We start from the raw sequence: 20,059 nt of genomic DNA, 5'->3' as shown, positions 1-20,059 counted from the left end.
CATCCCCGCGTGGACCTGCAGGGCCGCAGGCGGCTTCAGCCAGCGTTCGGGAGAGTTCAATGGGCTCATGTTTGCAGGCTCCCCGGGAATCTCCGAAGGCAAGTCACGCCTCCCTACTGGATAAATGAAGAGACTGAAGCTGAGGGTGAGGGATCCACCCGGGGGGCTACAAAACCCGGACTTGAAAATGCAGGGCTTGGTTCTCACAGGCCTCAGATTAATCCATCAGGACTCTGGGAAAATGGGACAATTTCCCCCAGATTTGTGCTCAGTGTGGGACTTGGTGCTGGATGCTGTCATCGACTTGCAGGACGTTAGGCAAATAAGAAAAACAGGAGAAGACAAGCTGTGGGTGTTAGGAAGCAGAGCAGCACTCGCAGTGTCTAAGAAACATTCTCCCCAGAGAACAGGTCTCGGCTGCTCCTTCCAGCTAGAAAGGCCTCAGCGGGGGCTGGCAGCCGGTAGCTGGGCGCCTCTGCCATGCCTGCATCCGGGCCGACATGGCTCATCAGCCTTTTAGGTCCTCACGTGGCCTCCTCCTGCTGCTCAGCTCAGCACCCCAGGTATCCCCAACCCTCTCATCAGAACTGGCCCACAGAAAAGACTGGGGGCTGATACGGCAGGACTAGAGGTCAGTGGCCCCCATCGAGCCCCTCTCCAGCTTCTCTGGGCTTCCACCCCTTCTTGGGCTCCAGGCCACCTAGGGAGGAATCCCTTGCCCCGGGCTGCATCCTGACTTCTGTGGGCCCAAGGAACTTGGCCTTCATGGACCCCTGCACCCCTCCACTTAAAAATTTATCAAAAATTACATTTTATAATGACATCTGGATAGCGATGAGTGTAATCCAGGCTAGATTCATTGTTTTATGTATATTTACTATCCTTCTATTAATTTCTTTCTTCTGATTTTAAAAGAAATGGAAATGAAAACATTTCTGTAGGTCCCTAACATTACCATAGGTCCTCAGCGCTGTGCCGATGGAGAGTTGGACCTTGCCCCACCCCCAGATTCTCGGGCAGGAGGCCTTCTCAGAGTTGGCAGGGGGGTCGACACGTACCCTCACAGGCCCGGCCTGCGCGGGAAGGGTTGGCGTCCCTGGTGGTGCGGCACTGGCAGGTGTAGGAGCCCTCCAGGTTGATGCACCAGGCAGCCGGCGAGCAATCGTGCTCTGTGCTGTCCACACACTCGTCCCAGTCTGCCAGGGGTAGACACAAGACAAAACCCATGAGAAAATGGCCAGAGAGTGATCAGAAGACAGACCCACGCTGGAAGGAGTCCTTCCTAGCCATCTTTGCAGTGAACGGCCGGGAGCAGGGGCACTTTTGGGGCAGAAGTGGGGCATTCGTCCAACTCTCTCATGACAAGCTTATGGCCTGCCCGTGCCCACCTTCACATCGGTTGGCTTACTTGGGGGCAAAGATTAGGAAATGTTGGTTTCTTTGGATGATATTAGCACCCACAGGTGCTCATCTAACCCTCTCTTCTTTATTCTCTGCTTCCACACCCCAAAAGTTGAAATGCTTTCTCCTCTCTCTTTGATGTGCCAACATTCTCCAATACTTAGTGTCTCAACCAAGAAATGGAAAAGTAATGGAGCCGGGGGTGGGGGTCCAGCTGAGTATAACATGAACTTCCCACGCCGGGGGTGGGGGTTAGCCTGAGTATAACACAAGCTTCCCACGCCGGGGGTGGGGTCCAGCTGAGTATAACATGAACTTCCCACGCCATTCTAGAGCACCCAGGTGTCTCCACAGGTGTGCTCCTCCTCCTGTGCCCCAAAGACATGTGATGTCATGTCACTGGGGGGCCTGCCTTGGGGAGAAATGGGGAGGACAAGGACAATGTAGTTCCCGGGGGGGTAGCTGAGCTCATCAGGGGCCAGGCCCCGCTGGGTGGTGACAGTGCCTTCTGTGCTTCTGCAGAGCTGCCGGTGGAGGTACTCAGGAACGCACTCACGCCCAGCATGCCACAGAAGTTCCAATTCAGTTGGAATTTAAGCCACGATGTGGGATCAGTTCAGTTCTGTGCAGAGAAAACCCTGCCGCTGAGTGCTCAGAGTCTTATTTCGTGGCTTTTTTTCTGTTGTGTTTCCTGCGGTCTCCACAGAAGCAGCTTCCCTGGAGAACAGCAAGCTCGTCAGCTGCCACAACAGCTATGCCACCACCCTGGCATGGCCTGGGGGCTGCCTTGCCATCAGAACACTGCTGGTGCTAACCCACACCTCTTCCTGGGGTGCTACTCAACCTCCAGCTGACCAGTAACTCTCCTAGGGGTGCTCCGGGTTGGGTTTGGAGCCTAGGCTGGCTGGGTTGCAGTCCATGGAGGACAGCAGAGGCACCAAGCAAGCCGCTGGCTCAAACCACCAAGCACCTCGTGTCTATTTTGGTGTGTGGTGATTCACCTAGTCCTCACTCCTCCGTCCCCCCAGACAGCTCCCAAGCGAGCTCAGAGGAAGGCGCTGACAGCTGTATTTAGTCTTGCATTACGCCTTGAGGCTTGCCGGTCCTCCAGTTCAGAGGAAGAGGCAGGTGTGGGAGCAGAAAGAGCTGCCAGCAAGCCTTTGTACCCTCCCGGGCTGGCCAGGCAAGGGCGCAGAGCAGGCAGGAGCCCAGGGCAGGACGCTGCACACTGCTCCCATTGGCCCCGCAGCCAGGTGTGGTGGCGGGCGCCTATAATCCCAGCTACTGGAGAGGCTGAGGCAGGAGAATCACTTGAACCTAGGAGGCAGAGGTTGCAGTGAGCCGAGATCGTGCCGTTGCACTCCAGCCTGGGCAACAAGAGCAAAACTCTGTCCCAACAAAAAAAAAAAGAAAAGAAAGAGACTCACATGTGGGCAGTTGTCCAGCTGCCTGGAAGTGCTGGGGGGTCCTGACCACAGACACAGTGAACTTCTGTCCCTTTCCCCCGAGAGGACCTTCCAGCCCCATTTCACTCAGGGTCCTGGGCTGACCGAGGACACACAGGTGGGCTGGTTGTTCAGGGCTACTGCCCTGGCCCCCGGTTCCGGTGGAGGAAGATAGAATAGGATTTGCATTTCTTTACCCTTTTAAATAAAGGAAAGACTGACTCAAAGTCACCAAGAGGATTTCTGAGCTGGAGGGCACCAGGCAGCAGGGCGGGTGGCTGGGCTGTACCTTGCACACGTGTCCCCTGCCGGTCAATCTGGAACACTGTGCTTGCCAACAGGGGCCGGAGCATGGGGGCCAGCGTGGAGACACCCACGGGAACCCCAGGGTCCTGCACGGTGAGCTTGAGCCTCACGACCACGCTTCCCGCCTGGAGAGACACGATCTGCATTCGCAGTTTCCCACTTCGGTACAAGTCAGACACCGCCGGCGGGAAGGAGCTCACGACCTAGCCAAGAAGAGGCAACAGCTACTCAGACAGCAGACGTCCATCAACGTCTTCACGACCGTTAAGCAGGGTTCCAGGTGTGACCAGTGGATGGTTCATGGAGCCATTTCTCTCCTCTACAATCAAGAGGAGGCACCCAGCGACCAACCTCTCAGAGCAAGCAGAGAGGTCCATTCACAGCACCTTAGCTGGGCTTTCCCTGGGATGGCCAGGCCTGGCCTGGTGTGTGCTGGGGACTCACAGTGACTACTGCAATCAAGCTCCCAGTCATGCAGCATCAGATGGACAATCCCCTCCGAGTGTCCCAAAAACTGGTGTGAAGGTCATTTGTGTGAGTGTGTGAGAAAGACTATTGGATTGATTGATAAATGGATTGATAGATGGAGAGGCCCCATCAAGGAACAATGCCTACGGCTCTTTGGAGCTGTCCCCCCACTTACTAGGCTGTATCCCGCAGAAAACATGCACACAGAGCCAGGTGCTTAGGGTTACCCACGCCCAAGCAAGGGAGATACCAGCCTGATTCCCCGCCTTTCTGCCAACCCATACTTGCACACACAAGTGAGTTAACATTAAAAAAGGGAGGGAGTTCTCTGAAAACAATGAAAACTGGATTCCCCCTGCAGGCGAATGTTGGGAAGCAACGCTCTGCGGGTCTCTGGCATTTCTACACATCTTGCAAGTAGAAGCACTAACTGCCCTTTTGTTCCAGAATATCTTTCCAAGGATGTTTGCATAGTAAACAGCCTTGGGAGGGAGAGATAATGGCTCCCTCCAAAGCAAAGAACAGGTTTGTTACTGTCTGATGTAACAGATAATGTCTCCTTCTGGAGCAAGTGCTTGCACCCATTATAAAAGATTCAGGTTCCCTAGGGTTGGGGTTCCTCAGCTCAGGTGCAGACCCACTTTATGTGCTTCATGCCCCTGGGCTCTTCTGCATCACCTCTGTGGGACTCGGGTGCAGGAAGGGGAACTGGCACAACAGCACACGCATGCTGCCTGCTGCGCTGTGAGTAATACGGTCTTCTGTCTCTGGCCCAGGAGTCTCGTGTCTTCTGCCAGCATGCATGACACTGTGGTAGACTCACTTGTTAGTTTGCAGGGAGGGTAAAACCTCAGACCTTATGTGATTCTTGGCAGCTTAGGAAGTCACTTTTCCCTCCAATGCACCATCTGTGGATAGATGTACTTCCCACTGGCTTGCTTCTCCCTGGCTGTCTGCTGATGTCCCCCTTTAGTCACGAGGGAGGAATGGATGCCGTGATTGCTGGTAAACGCTTTGCTAATGAAGCTACCCCAGAGCTGGAAGACAGAGCCCTCAGACAGAAGGTTCCACAGAAAATCCAGCAGTCGGATTAAATGGCGTAGACCATTTGAATAAAGGCACATATTTTAAAGATGGATCGGCCCTGTATCTGGATTAAGCACCCCATAAAAGCAGGGGGGAAGCTTTTGAGTAATCACTGTGCGATTTGGGTTTGGCCTCCCCTGGAGCTGCAGTAACATGTATTTTTGCCACAATCCCAGAGGAAGAGCTGGGCAGGAATTGGCTTGTGTTTGATGTCCTCACTCAGAACGCCCAAGAAAAGATTTTTATGTCTCATTGTGGCTTTACCTCGTGGAGCAGTCGTCTAGAAAAGTCCTGGAACTCCATGCTGCTGTGGTTGAGTAACCTCTCTGTCAGGCTGTGGTTTACAATCTTTATTGTGACTTCAAATACCTGGGCATCTGAGACAGACAGTGAAACAAATTAGCCTGTGGTCAAAAGTCACACACTTGTCTGTTAATGTTTTCCATGAAGCCTACTCTCTGGCGGAGAATGTTTTTTAATAGGTTGGGGCATGAGTCTTAGATTGAGGTATCCTAATTGGGGGAAATAAACGTAAGAAACGAAAGGATAAACAATCACTTTTATGTCCAGGGCAGGGACATCCCAGGAAGGAGGTGCAGACGTCACACACAGCCCGACCCACAGGAACTGGGATTCAACCAGTGCATGGAGGGTCCTTTCCCATGGGGTGGCTGCTGCTTTCCTTTGCCCTATTCACAACCACAGGGCCCAGCGGGTACTCACACAGGGCCCTTACTCAGGCCCCCAACATCAGGGTGACCTAAGGGTTCCAACCTGCCTGGGACGTTCCAGAATTTAGCCCTGAAAGTCCCATCTCTCAAGAACGTACTCAGCCAGTCAAACTGGTAGGGTTGCTCACTTACAAGGGAGGTTGCATTATTTTTGGACATAAGCAAAGATGGAAAAAAGGTTCAAGATGGGACACGGGAATATTCGTCTCTCATTATGAAAAGAAACTCAGCATGCACAACCCAAGCGTCGGCAGGCACAGGAACAGGTCGGCTGCAATTCTGCACATTTCTCTGGTTATCTAACAGCGACCCGCAGCTGTGCCCCACCCTGGCTCTCTCCCAGCTGGCAAACTACGGGCCATCAGAGAGTGTGTCACCTATGCACGCCACACTTAAGGCTGCAGAAATGCCACTAATGTCGTATATTGTATATTTCCCAGTTGGGGCCCCTGTGAATCTCCCATCTTAGCGAGAGGGAGGAGCACTCCTTGTGGCCTCCGATTCTCAGGCCCCGACGTATCGCAGAGCCTCGTGGACCAGCGGCCTCCTCCAGGACCCTGGGAATTGGACTCCCTGGAGGCTCTGGGCATCAGGTGCCACTGTAACACCTGCCCTGCTGCCTCCTGGCGTCACAGGCTCATGACAAGGTGGGATTAGACAAGGCCTTTAAAGCAAATTGGGCTCCTTCAAAAAGGGGTCTACAAAAGGAGGGCATTTTTATAATCTGGAAAAGGAAAGAAAATCAAGGCTGGGAAGTGGAATAGGTTGGCAATTCAGGAGTCTTCTAGAGTCTTCCAAATTATCTGTGCCTGACATTGCAATGTAGGTATTTTTTTCCTGAGGGCACGGGGTTGGCGGGGTGGGGAGGATAAGGGCCCAGGTTTGGTGGGGTGGGGAGGGTGAGGGCACGGGGTTGGTGGGGTGGGGAGGGTGAGGGCATGGGGTTGGTGGGGTGGGGAGGGTGGGGTGGGCACGGGTTGGTGGGTGGGGAGGGTGGGGTGGGCACAGGGTTGGTGGGATGGGGAGGGTGAGGGCACAGGCTTGGTAGGGTGGGGAGGGTGAGCGCACGGGATTGGTGGGGTGGGGAGGGTGAGGGCACGAGATTGGTGGGGAGGGTGAGGGCACAGGCTTGGTAGGGTGGGGAGGGTGAGGGCACGGGGTTGGTGGGGTGGGCAGGGAGCTGCAAGTTCCTATTGCATTTCCCATAGAGATCAATTTTGCACCTGGAGGATGGCTCTATAATGGAACTGCCTCTCAGGCCTCAGTTTCCAAAGAGGGAAAAGAGTTCCTCCTCCCCTTAGTCCCGGCGTACTTTGGAAATGAAATGAGAAGATGAGGTGGAGTCAGCTTGGAATGGGAAGCTGCGTGCACAGTGGAGGGCTTGTGTCGAGCGTGGCTGGGGTGCTTCGGGGCTCTCTGGATGCCCATGCTGGCTGCTCTGAGGACTTAGCTTGAGGTTCACCCCAAATCAGTTTGAAAAGGATGTAGGGCTGAGCCACATTCCGCCATTCATTCTCCGCCACCACTCACTGTCACTAGCATTAACCTCTGTGAGTGAGAAAGGCCCCAGTATGGTCTTTATGCAGCAATTTCTATGCTCTGCACTCTCTGCTGAGACATGAAGCCCAAAGCCCACAGCCCAGGGCTCCCACCGGCTCTACATCAGGGACACACACGTGGAGAACCCAGGGCCAGAATGGAGCCCCAGCAACCCCACATTCACATCCCACAGCCACGGAGGCCAGCCTTGGGGAGAACTTCCACCAGCCAGGCCTCACCTGACCAAGTCTAGGCACCACTGGGCACCAGGCAAGTGGGGAGCAAGTCACGGGCAGAGCCAAGTGGGCCACATGGGACAGACCCAGACGGGCCACACCAGCTCCTTCCCGACAAAGTGCCGAGTTCATGTGTGCATCATGTGTTTTGGGGACAAAAGTTTCCTCTTGGGATCACTCGAGCCCAGGAATTTGACACCAGCCTGAGCAACATGGCAAGATTCCATCCTTACGAAAAATAAAAAAATTTAGCCAGGTGTGGTGCTATGTGCCCGTGGTCCCAGCTACTAGGGAGGCTGAGGTGGCAGGATCACTTGAGTCCAGGGAGTCAAGACTGCAGCAAGCTGTGATCGCACCACTGCACTCCAGCCTGGGTGACAGAGTGAGTCCCTGTCTCGAAAAGCAAAAACATTTCGTCCCAGCACAAATGTGGTGGGCACAGCATTCACTTTACATGCATCACTAGGGAAGCGAGGCATGAAAACGTCAGCAATTCTCCCCTGTCAGGGAGGGAACTTAGACCGCCTCAGTGCTGTGGGGTAAGCAGGCAGGGTCCTGATCTGCCTGCCAGGAGCTGCCGCCTTCTGCTTTATTATTATTTTATTCCTTTGCTTCACTCTAGCTGATGCCTTATTGGTTCTTCTGATTCCACATGTTGTCCCCTCACACAGCAGAGTGAACCCCGAACAGGGTGAGATGTGGGGAAGCGAGGGAGCCCATGAAGGCGCCAGCGGGCTGGTGCAATGCCAGGCAGGCAGTGGGATAACTGGGAGGGGAGGGAGGAAGTGCGGGATGGTCAGTGACTTCTGGTGCCCTGGTTATAGGAAGAACAATGCGACATGCTAAGGCCATGGAACTGGTATAGAAAGACAAGTGCACAAGCTAACGTGGGTCTCTGACTGGGGGCCTTACCAGTTTTGACAGTCAGCGTGGTGGAGACGTCGGCCCCACACCCCTGGTAGCTGGTCTTCACCCTGTACAGCACTCCAGCCTCCAGCCCAGCCACCGCCAGTGCCTGGCCCTGTGTCCTGGCGCTCCTGAGCAACTCCATACCTCGGTAAACCCAGACGTGGAAAGTGTGGTTCTGCGTAGAATTTAAACGCCAGGATACTTGAAAACTGCTACTGGTGACATTGAGGACCACGTAGTCACTGAGTGGAGGACAATCTACGAAAGCACAGGAAGAGAAGACGAGCAAAGGGTCAGCGAGGGTGGCTTTATCTTCTGAAGCAGGTAACACAGCCTTGTCTCAACTTGGTTCTCACTGATTTATTGATCAAGTTGACCCATGCAGGACAGCACTCGCTGTTTTCTGTTTTTTGTTTTGAGGCAGAGTCTTACTCTGTCGCCCAGGCTGGAGTGCAGTGGTGCGATCTCGGCTCACTGCAACCTCCACCTCCCTGGTTCAAACAATTCTCTGCCTCAGCCTCCCGAGTAGCTGAGATTACAGGTGCTCGCCCCCATGCCCTACTAATTTTTCTGTATTTTTAGTAGAGATGGGGTTTCACCATGTTAGCCAGGATGATCCTGATCTCCTGACCTCGTGATCCATCTGCCTCAGCCTCCCAACGTGCTGGGATTACAGGTGTGAGCCACCACGCCTGGCCCACTTGCTGTTTTTTTGTTTGTTTGTTTTTATTTTTTTTTCCAATTATAAATGAAACCCATTCATTCAAAATAGAATATCAATCTTCTCTCTCTCCAGGTTTCTGAGTAATTTTGGAAGGTAGCTCAGGATTGCATTCAGTGATGGGGATAGTTGAGATGAAATGGAGAAGCAAGAGGTCTGAAGTTGAAATCTCAGCCTCTCTATCACTGAGCCAAGTTAGTGGGTAGGAGTCATCCAAGTGTGCCTCTGTCTACACAATGAATAGCATTGAGTCGTGGGGCTCCTTGGGATCCAGAATCGGTGGTTACTAGAAAGTCAGGACACTCTCTCTGGGGACCCGTTGGCAGTCATTGTACAGAAAACATTTGTAGCAATGGCCACGACAGTGTAAGGTTTCTGTGCCACATCTACAAACGCTGCCTTGCCAGCTTCTCCCAGGGCCCTGGGCTGCTCTGATTCATGACAAGCACTTGGTCATTTGCACGAGAACGTCTGCACTGGGCTGACTCATCACGCCGTAAACGATGGCCTCTTCAGGAAGCAGGACTCAGAAACCAGGCTGAGCTTCCTTTATTGCCTTTTTTATGCTTTCCTATTGAAATCCATGCCTCAGGGAGCAAAGCTCTGATGTACCAACCTATATATATGCCAGTGCTCAAATAGCATTGAAGCTCTTTTTTGGTTAAAAAAAATTCTGGCTGTACAGCAAGTATCTGGGCAGCAAGAATTATATAAAAAGTAGATGGCCCCCAGTCTAGTCACCAAAATTTTCACATGAGAGTTTAAATTCTATAAAAACAAGCAATGAAGAATTTTAAAAAATATATTTTGCAAAACCATGGTAAAGAAAATAATAATTTTATAATGTGTGGCTTCCCAAAGCCTTTTACGTAAGGATTGGTAGGATATACACTTTCTAGTATCATGAAAAAAATTCTGTTTCTAGACACATGTGCCTGCTTTCTCTCAATAACAAATTGAAAAAAAAACCAACACTATCCAGCTCATTTCCCTTTTCGCCTTGGCTGCCAAGAGGCTCAGAATCCAATTTAGTGCCCAGTCACCACCATGCGACATAGCCCTGCTGTCTCTTCCTTCCAATCGGAGACTGAGCTGCCTCTTTTGAATCTTGGGCCCTGTGTAGGTGAGCTCCTCCACTGAAAACCCTGCCGCTCCACCCCCCAGTAGATGAGTATCTGTTAGGGGAATCTGCACAGGCTTCACTCGGATGGGATCAGTGACATCCATCCAAATTCTGATGTGTCCTAATAACACTTCTAGGATGTGGGGTAGAATGTATTTTTTAAAAGACACATCTATACTTTTTACAGGATTATCCAGTGATTTTTGGCATATTGATCAGAGACACAGACATGGATTCATTCTTTATGATATTTTCTTTAGTGGCAAGAAAAGCAGAAATGCTTCAACTGAGGGTCGCCCAAAGCTTGGGACCTGAGATTGTGGGTGGCACCTCCCATCTCCAGGGTCACCAGAACCCGGGAATCAAAAAGACCCCCCACTGCCTGGCCTTCTAACAACCACCCAGCTTTTTAAAGTCTGTTCCTTGGGAACGTATGTCTCACTGAAAAAGGAAGGAAGGGCTACAATTTCTTTTCCAAAAAGTCTGCTAAAAGCACTGACTGTTCTATTTTTGTACAGTCAGGACACAGCCCCAAGCATTTTTTTATCCATGTCAGTGGAAGATGGTGTGACAGCAAAACGCCCTGCAAACAGGAAAGTGGGGCGGCCATGAGCAAGCCCAGCGGCTTGAACAGCAGCCCCCAGTCCACACCCAGGGCTCCAACCTTGCCTCCTTGTCGCCATTCAGATATCAAGCTTGACACAGAGTGAGAGAGCACATGGGTGGGACAACAGATGGCCCACCCAGATTACGGGCCATTTAAAAGCGCATTCTATAAGGGGGGTGCTTCGCAGCAGAGCGGAGTTAAAATTAAAAGGGCACCCGTACTTATTTGAAAAGAACGCAGAGGAATGGTGTTTGGAAAGAAGTCTCAAAGGGTACGGGGCTGGCAATGCATGCTTTATCTCTTTTAATAAATATGTTTACTCTTTAAATTAAGATACCAGTGGGTTTTTGGATCACTGGATGGGAACCTGCAAATCTGGCATTTCAAATGCTGTGAAAGCCCTTGGAGGCATCTGCAGAAGCTGCCATCAGTGATTTCTGCAGCTAGGAGAGATCGTGAGCATTTGGGGAAAGAGAATCTCATCTAATCCAAAGAAATGCATTATCCCTGAGGACAACGCTCCCATCCAATATCTGTGTGGCCCTTTTCCAGTCTGTTACCTTGAAGCATTTGGAATTGTCCATATTGGACCATGTTTGTCCAACAAGGGCACCAATTTCTTACGGCTCAATTTTTTTTATTGAGCATCTACTATGCACCCAGCGTCACCATAAACACTGAGGGAACAAGGATGAGTTAATGTCTACAGTGTCCAAGCTGCGCAGTATGCATCATAGCAGCAGTAGGAACTTGCAGGGAGCTATAAATTAACTCCCTGGTGTGAGCCCCCTACAGTACTCCCTCCCACGACGTCCATGTCACAAACCAGCCATGCTATCAGTGATACGGTTACAGGAAATGTTTCCTGGGTGCTGTGTGCACCAGGCATGTTATCCTATTTAGTTCTTACAGCAATCCCAAGTAATAGGTTCTTCTAGGATCCCCATTTTACAGAGGACAAAACTGAGGCCTAGAAAGGTCAAGTAGGTAGTATATGGCAAAGCTGAACAATAAGAAATAGCAAAGTTCATTTGCCTTACTACTAAGCTTTCCTATCACCAGTAGTAGGCTGAATAACAACCTTCAAAGATATCAAGTCCTAATCCCTGCAACCTATGACTGTGACCTTATTTGGAAAAGGAATCTTTGCAGATGTGATTCAGTGAAGTATCTTCAGATGGAAAGATAATCCTGGATTTCCCAGGTCCACCCTAAATGCAATCACAAGTGTCCTTATAAGAGAGAATCCGGGGAGATTTGCACACAGACACAGACACACACACATGCACACACACACACAAAGGAGAAGGCAGTATGAAGCTGGAATAGAGAAAGAACAAAGATGTTCACCTTGAAGATGGAGTAGGGCTAGGCGTGGTGGCTCACATCTGTAATCCCAGAACTTTGGGAGACCAAAGTGGGCATACGGCTTGAGCCCAGGAGTTTGAAACCAGCTTGGGCAATATAGCAAGACCCCCATCTTTACAAAAAAACACAAACATTAGCCATATGTGGTGATGTGTGCCTATAGTCTCAGCTACTTGGGGGGGCTGAGCTAGGAGGATCAATTGAACCCTGGAGGTGGAGGCTGCAGTGAGCCGAGATTGTGCCATTGCACTTCAGCCTGAGTGACAGAGCAAGACCCTGTCAAAAAACAAAACAAAACAAAACAAAAACAGAAGTAGGAGGGATGCAGCCACAAGCCAAGAAATGCCGGCAGCCACCAGAGGGCAGAGAGGCAAGGAATGGATTCTCCCAGAGCCTCTGGGGAGCACAGCCCTCCTGGCATCCTGATTTGGGCCCAGTGCTAACTACTTCAAATTTCTGGTCTTCAGAACTGTGAGAGGATACATTTCTCTTGTTTGAAGCCACCCAGTTCATGGGTCTTTGTTAAGGAAACCCAGGAAACTTACATATCTCCCAATCCTTCTTTAGCGAAATTTCACTGCAACTGTTCCTGTGGCTGGACAGCACAGCTTGGAGAGTTTTCTTTGTGTTGTAAAACCAACCAACCAACTTCTAACATGCTAAGGCCAATCTCTCTTTTGTTGGACAGACCTTGCGGTATTTTAAAACTAGAAATCTTCCTTCTACCCCTGACTCCTCTCTTCCAGGGTAGGCCCCTATAACTTGGTTTTTGGTTTTCATTAGCTAGAACACCCTCCTTTGGTCACCCTTAAATCGGGACCCTTTTCAGTGTCCCCCTTAAATGTAGCCTAGAAAATGATGCTCTTGACTCTGTGTTTGCATGACCCAAGGCCACAGTAATGTGGTTAATCTAAACTCCAGGCCCCAGAGCCCCTGCTCCACAGCCCTCCCCATCCACAGCTAGAAACACAAGTTCAGAACTTTGCCGCTATCTGGGTAAAGCACCCTGGGTTCTCCACGTCTGACAGTCTGGCCCTTGTTTCTTCTGGGCAGCCATGACTCATCTCTGGTTCAGCAGGGAAGGTGCCAGGGATGCTGTTTCCTTAGCAATGTGCAATTGGAATTCACTCTAAACTGCTGAACTGGAAACACTGGATTAGTGTGTCCTGCCCTATTAGAAGTGAAGCCAGGACCGCGCAGCCTCCCCTGTTTGTGTTTGGCGGTCGCTCGAGTGGCCGTGTATCCTGACGTAATCTGGCAGCTCACTGCGCCAAGCAACACGGCAGAGTGTGACTGCCAACAGACCTAACCGTAAATAGAATCTAATATTTTTCCAGATGACTGACAAGGGTAAAAATAACTATTCGGAAAATACCTGTTTTCTAACCTTCTGCGCTCACGAAAGGGACAGGATTCTCACCCTGGAAGCCACAGAGCAGGAATCTATAGACGGTTCTCTGCAGAACTTAGTGGGGTGCCGTGGGGTGTGCATGGGGTGCGAAGTTCTAAGTGGATCTCAAGGCCACGTGCTGCAGGGTACAGGAGTGTTCTCAGTGTTTTGCTGCCAGAGCTGGGCTGGAAATTTTTAACACCTGGAGATCCTTGGGATGACACTGTGAAAACCTCTCTTTCCGTGATTGATCCAGGAAATGTTTGTGGAGTGCCTGCTCTTTGCGGGGCACCAGGGATTCATCTGCCAGAGGGCAGAAGGCAAGGCCACTCTCTCCACACAGCCTCATTCTGATAGGAGGAGAACATTCCTGGTGGTAGGGGGAACGTCTGACCCTGGAGCCCACCACATCCACAGCTGGCTCTGGGGACTGGTCCACTCCCTCCACCCCTCACCCACAGGACAACGAGAAGAGCCAATCAGAACCTTAGGCTGAGCATGGGGGCTCCTGCCTGCAATTCCAGCGCTTTATGAGGCCAAGGAGAGAGGATCTCTTGAGGCTGGGAGCTTGAGACCAGCCTGGGCTACTCAGTGAGACTTCGTCTCTACAAAAAATTTAAAAATGAGCCAGCTGTGGTGGTGCACGTCTGTGGTCCCAGCTACTCCAGAGGCTGAGGTTGGAGCCTGGGAGCTGGAGGCTGCAGTGGCCGGTGATCACGCCACTGCACTCCAGCCTGGGTGACAGAGTAAGACCTTGTCTCTACAAAAAATAAAAAATAAAATTAATTAAATAAATAAACCACAACCTTAGACTCCTTTTCCTAGTTGGGCTCTGAAACACCAAAGAAAATAATTCGAGTCTTCTGGAGCTCTACAGACTCTTGGTCCTAAGCACTCATGAAGGTGGGAAGGGCATGGCGGTTTCCCTGAGTGCAGCAGGACAAAGGACAGCCCCCGAGGATGGGGGAGAGGCCATCACACTCTCAGGCAGGTCCCCTCCAGAGGGCTTCTCAGGAAGACGGCCTCAGGATGACGAGGGTGGCAGGGAGTCATGAACAGCTGGTTCATGTGCATCTGCAGAGAACCAGTCTTGGGATCTTATGCAAGAAAATCACCTTCGTCTCCCTCAATTTCCTCTTCTGAAAAAATGAGCGTATTAAGACTAGTTGCCTCTTGAGGTTATTCTAAGAATCTAAACGAAGCAATACCCACAGAGTGCTGAGAGCAGAGCCCAGTGTATGTGAAGTGCCGGCAACTGCCAGCCGTGCTGTTATTGTGAACAAAGGGATGGTCCTCACTGTTGAGTCCTTTTAAGGAAAAAGAACATGCAAATTAAATGATTAACGAATTCAAATTGGGTATAAAGAGATTCTCTGTAACCCTTGTCACAATGCTACAGTTTCAGACTCCTGGAAGCAACAGAAGTACTCCCGTGAGGGGAAAGAATATTATATGATTGCTTTAGAAAGCTGTTAGTTTTCAACTACCAATAATTGTCATGGTGAAAACCAGGATTCTTCTTGGAAACTTTGTACACACTATAGGAACTAAAGAAAGCAGCTTATAAAATTACACATGTAGCAGGATTTAAATAAGGTTAAAAAAAACACACAAAAACTTGTATTCAATAAGGTCAAAACCTAGAAAGAAACAGGAAATAGAAAGAGATGGGATCAGCGTTGCCTGAGAGACCCCCCGGGAGTCCACAGCCTCCTCCACACCAGGCTTTCCTTCCCTTAGCCTCTTCATAGTCAAGCTTCCCTGCAAGATTCTCAGTTGTTCTCTCTTCTTTCTCTCCTCCAGCTGTCTTCCTAACCTGGGCTGCTGGCTGCTTCCCTTCTGCTCTCCTGAAGCCGGCACCAGATCCCCGCAGTTCCCACAGGCGCTTTCCTGCCCTGCTGTTACCCACGCGTGTGCCCTCCCTGCTTGCCATCCAGCTTACTGCTTGCTTGCCTGGGGCTTACTGAGCCTTCCCTGCTGACCTGGCTGCACACGCCCATCCAGCTGTTTTCCTGCCTTACCCCTGTCCTCTGCAGCCTCTCCTCCTGCACTGACCTGGCACTGTTGGGGTTCTCTGGCCGCAGGCCCCAGGCCTCTTCCCTTCTCTCAGCCATGCCATGGTTTAAGTGTCACCTGGAGGCGAGTGACCCTGGACTCACATATGCAGCCCAGCCCCGCCTCTGCGCTCCAGCACCACGTGTCCAACTCAGTCAGCATCCTGGCACCTCCACTCACTCCATCTCAGCTGTAACTATTACTGACAATAATAACAACAGCTCGCATCTTCCCCATCCACTCCAGTGGAAACACCCTCTACTCCATTGTTCAGTCAAGATATCTGGATTCCGTCTTCTTTCCTTTATCCTCTTCTTCACTGGATTAATCAGTAAGTTCCAGAGGTTCTACCTCTAAAATGTTGCCTGAATCCCTTTCTCCATCACCTTCTACACCCTAGACTCCTGCACGCAGTGTATCATCTTTATAGCGCCTTCCTACATTTCAGATTACACAGTTACTTCTTATTCCCAGCTGCTTGATGGCAGAGCCAATCCCGTGTGCCAGTCCTGGTTGGTACATCCCTCCCCACTCCCAACAGGGACAGACCTGGGCACGTTTTTCTACGTGCTTCCCCCCACGCCCAGCCTGCTCTTCTGCTCCCCAGGCTGACCCCACGATGCTAGGGACAGTCCCAGCTTATCCCCGTGGTTCCAATGCAGACATCAGTCATGCCCTTTCATGCGCTAAAATGTCTCCATTTCCACAATCCACTAGACGGACAGAGATTAGGACCTGCTTCTGCATGCTTCCATTACCAGCACCTAGCACAGTGAATAGCACCTACATCAACATTTCCTAAGCCAAAGAATGGAGGCAAGAGTGGCCCACTAGGAGACCAATGATGGTTGAGAGAACTAAGTGTATCCTGTGCCTGTGAGCCAGACGTTCCCTCTCAGCAAGAAGAGTCTCTGTGGTCTAAAGACCATCTAGCCTTTGAAAAATGCATTCACCCTTTTCCCGTTTCGAAGACAAAAAGGGCAGCTCACTGCCAACACTCATTTAATTTTACATCAACACACTCTTTGGGGCTAAAGCAAATCTAACTGATTTTCAATATGAAAATAAAATACAAAAACTGTTCTTGGAGTTATTTCTAAACAGAACTAACCTCAGAATCGTCTGAATCATCAGAATTGTCAGAAAAACAGGTTCAGCAAATGAATCGTTGGCCAACAACTTGTCTGAGAACAATGTTAACAACACACGTAGGAATGCTGTTTTCTAGGATTTGACATTTCCAGCAATCAAGAGTCACTATATTTTGTAAATGGAAACACCACTACTAAAAACAGAATGCTATAAGGAGAATTGTGTCTTTTGTTTCCAAAGTCGACATACCAGAGTGATGTGAAAATAATAATAAAAGCAAGACATTTCATGGCAAAGTTATCTCGGGGCAAATGCTGCAGCTGCAAGCACTGCTGGTGAGTATTCCGGGGGCAAATGGGAATTAAGCCATTCCCACACTATCTGAGAGAGCCTAGCCGTTACCTTCCCACTCCAGGTTGAGCTTCCGCGGAGACGTGGCTGGAACTTCCTGGTGACAGATGCACTGGTACGAGCCCTCCAGGTTTGCGCACAGTTCCCTTCCAGAACAGGCGTTGAGCTCCTCGTAGAAACACTCATTGACATCTACAGGGACGGACAGCAGGACCCACACTCAGCAGTTGCTGCCACCATGCCGCCCTCATCTACCTGCACACATGGCCTTTGTGGACTCCTGCCATGGATTTGTGCCACGTCGGTTGAGGGGTGCCTTGGGCAGTGGGCCCAAGAGGGACTATGGAAGCCTCATCTTAGAGGGCCCCGAGCGGCTGCTGGCCATCTTCATCCAAGCAGTGGCCCACGTGCAGGCAGGGCTCGCGGCTAGCTCACCGGGCAGCCTCACATGAGCAAATCACTCTGGGCTGGACTGAGACTGGGTGGTCATGAAAAGACGGGGCCAAAACATCCCATCCCAAGGGTAAAGCAAATTGATGGGTATTTTCTGTGCCAACAAGGAAACCCAGAGTCACCCCTGACATTCTGAGGCTGGCCCAGGCCTCCCAGACAGAACCATCTCACAGCAACCAGCCTCTTCATAATGCTGTCGAAGCACAGACAGTGATAAGCTCATGTGTCATCCACAAAATACTAACGCCCCTCTCTTGGCCCAAATGAGTGATTATTAGTTCTTCACAAATTATAGCTTATGTTTATGCAATTGTGCCCGTCTCGTTTGCTTAGATGTACTGAGATTCCCAATCATGGAGTTGCCTTCATTTCCTGACAGCATATTCAATTCAGAACAAAATCACACTTCCCTAGACCCTCCCCAAACTACCCGATCACAACCCACATCCTGTAACAGTTTCTTTCTAACAATCTCTTACTGAGAGACCTCATGGTTTTCCATGGTATGGGTTCTCCCTTGCTGCCTCAAATAATAAACTCAACCGGTCCACCCACAGGTGTGCTCCTGCAACCTCTGGCCGAATGTCATTGACAGAGCGGATGATAGAACGAACACTTTGCTTAATGGCACTAGAGCAATGCAGTTTGGTTTTGAAGAACGTGTGTGGATCTGAAGGGAGATCACTGCAATCGCTAGAGCTTTCACATGGCTTTGAGCCCTGGCATTGTCACGTGCCTCCTCAGTGTCATACAAGAGGCTTCACCAAGGCAGCTACCCTCCCGCAAAGCCGTGGGAGCAGCAGACTAGCCTGGCTGCCTCCTGCTTGGGTACAGGAAGCCGTACAGGAGCCCGGCGGTTTGCTTGCGGACTGTCTGTGGCTGCTACCGCAGCAGGGCTGAGTCGTTGAGACAGAGACGACGTGGGCCCACAAAGCCAAAAATATTTACTATCTGGTCCCTTTTAGATCAGGTTTGCCAATTCCTGCCATAGGACAACAACGACAAAGAATAGGTAATTTCTTCCAGAAACAAGGCCTCGTCTATGTGCTTTGCCAGATACAAACTCAACTTTAGACAAATTCTGCTGAAGGAGCCTTTGGAGTAAAAGGATGTCCTTGGCAAGGGTGGGAAAGAGGCGAGAGGGAAATTCAGGAAACCAAAGAACTGAAGAAACAAGTTCTTTGTGTGTGGCCCTGGGATTTGCCCTCCAGTGTCCACTAGGATGGAAGGAGAAGCCTGCCGAGGGGGAAGGAGTCCAAAGGGATCTGAGGAGAAATGGAGGGAAGGGGAGAGGGGCCAGAAATGGGGGGCAAAATAAGTTCTCGAGGTCTGTACTTGGGGACTTGGAGTTTACAGGGTGAGCTGAAGGCAGATCCCACACCTGTGGGATGAACACACTTGAACCGGTTATTCTTTCACTCCTGAACTTAAACCTCCTTTAAAAGACAAAGGACTGGTCTGGCTTTAGCGTCCACCTTGCATTTTGACTGTTCAGGCCCCACCCTGCAGCCTCCCCAGAGGGAGGATCGAGGGAAGCCCAACCTTGCACCTGGACGCTGATCACTTCATAGACACGCTTCGCGATGTCACCCAGCAGGGCAGAGACGTCGGCCACAGGCAGCGGCTGCAGCAGGCCCAGCAGCAGCCATGACACCGTGGTGGAGGCATCCCCAGGGGCCGAGTGCAGGTGGTGGATGGTGGAGACCATTGGTTGCAGGGCACTGGTGACCTGTGAAGCCAGAATCAGAGCATCACACGGCAGAAGGACACCCTGTCAGACAGACAAGGAGATTGAGGCCCGCAGAGTTGAAATGAACTGTCCACACACACACACCATTCTGCTCCTCAGCAAAGAACCTCTACAGTACTTATGCATCCGTCACTAGCCTAATAAAAGTCCTACAAACCAGAATTATCAATACCTTTTAGCACCAGTTGTGATAAGCTGAATTCTGTCCCCTAAAATCCATATGTTGAAGTCCTAAGCTCCAGCACCTCCGAATGTGACCTTATTTGGAAATAGGGTCACTGCAGATCTAATTAGTGAAGGTGGGTTCTAATCCAATATGGCTGGTGCCCTCATAAAAAGGGCAAATGTGGACACAGAAACAGATATGAATGGGGGGAAGACAGTGTGAAGAGACGGAGAAGACAGCTGCCTGCAGGCCAGGGAGAGAGGCCCGGAGGCCTCAGGAGGAACCAGCCCTGCCGACACCTTGATTTCGGACTCTCCAGTCCCCAGAACTGTGAGAGAGGAAGTTTCTGTTGTTTGAAGCCCCCGGTCAGTGGTCCTTGGTAACGGTGGCCCCAGGACACTAATACAGCAGCCAGCCCCAGGACCCCCGGTCTCCCACCCTTGCCAAGACTGCAGGTCTCTTGCAGCTGACGACAGAGAATTAGAACTAGAATTAGACAATTTGAGATCACAAGCCACGGTCTCCTGTTGTGTACATCCAAATATCCAATTACTTTTTTGAGGTTTAATGATCACTTTCCTCATTTCAATGCATTATTTTTATTTCAGTTTAATATCTTGAATCTCAACCCTTGGGAAGCCAGGCGAACCGGCAGCTGCACAGCCAGACCAGCGGTCACCAAAACAAACTTTGTCAGCAAACCCCCGAGTCTCCACTGGGAACACCGAAGGAGGTTTGGGGAGAGCTGGGGTCCTCTGACACACACCTGAAGCCTCTTCCTGGGAGGAGATGCAACTCGTCATTTAGAATACAGAAATGGGAACCAGCCCCGGCCTCATTGGAACCCCTTATTCAGCAGCAG

At 50.8% G+C, this 20,059-nt stretch overlaps 1 protein-coding gene across 1 annotated transcript in view; it reads right to left on the bottom strand.

Moving 5' to 3' along the window:
* Window positions 1–20,059, bottom strand: part of UMODL1 (uromodulin like 1) — a 62,939-nt gene that overhangs the window by 27,201 nt on the left and 15,679 nt on the right. The window contains exons 5-10 of the mRNA XM_021935485.2: window positions 18,824–19,010; window positions 16,880–17,020; window positions 8,125–8,379; window positions 4,971–5,083; window positions 3,136–3,355; window positions 1,059–1,196 (exon numbers count right to left, since the gene is read on the bottom strand). Coding sequence (XP_021791177.2) covers window positions 1,059–1,196; window positions 3,136–3,355; window positions 4,971–5,083; window positions 8,125–8,379; window positions 16,880–17,020; window positions 18,824–19,010 — 1,054 coding nt within the window. The remainder of the gene's footprint in view (window positions 1–1,058; window positions 1,197–3,135; window positions 3,356–4,970; window positions 5,084–8,124; window positions 8,380–16,879; window positions 17,021–18,823; window positions 19,011–20,059) is intronic.

Source organism: Papio anubis, chromosome 4 (genome assembly GCF_008728515.1).
Source record: "Papio anubis isolate 15944 chromosome 4, Panubis1.0, whole genome shotgun sequence".
Taxonomy (NCBI): domain Eukaryota; kingdom Metazoa; phylum Chordata; class Mammalia; order Primates; family Cercopithecidae; genus Papio; species Papio anubis.
This window is presented reverse-complemented; position numbering and strand designations above follow the sequence as displayed.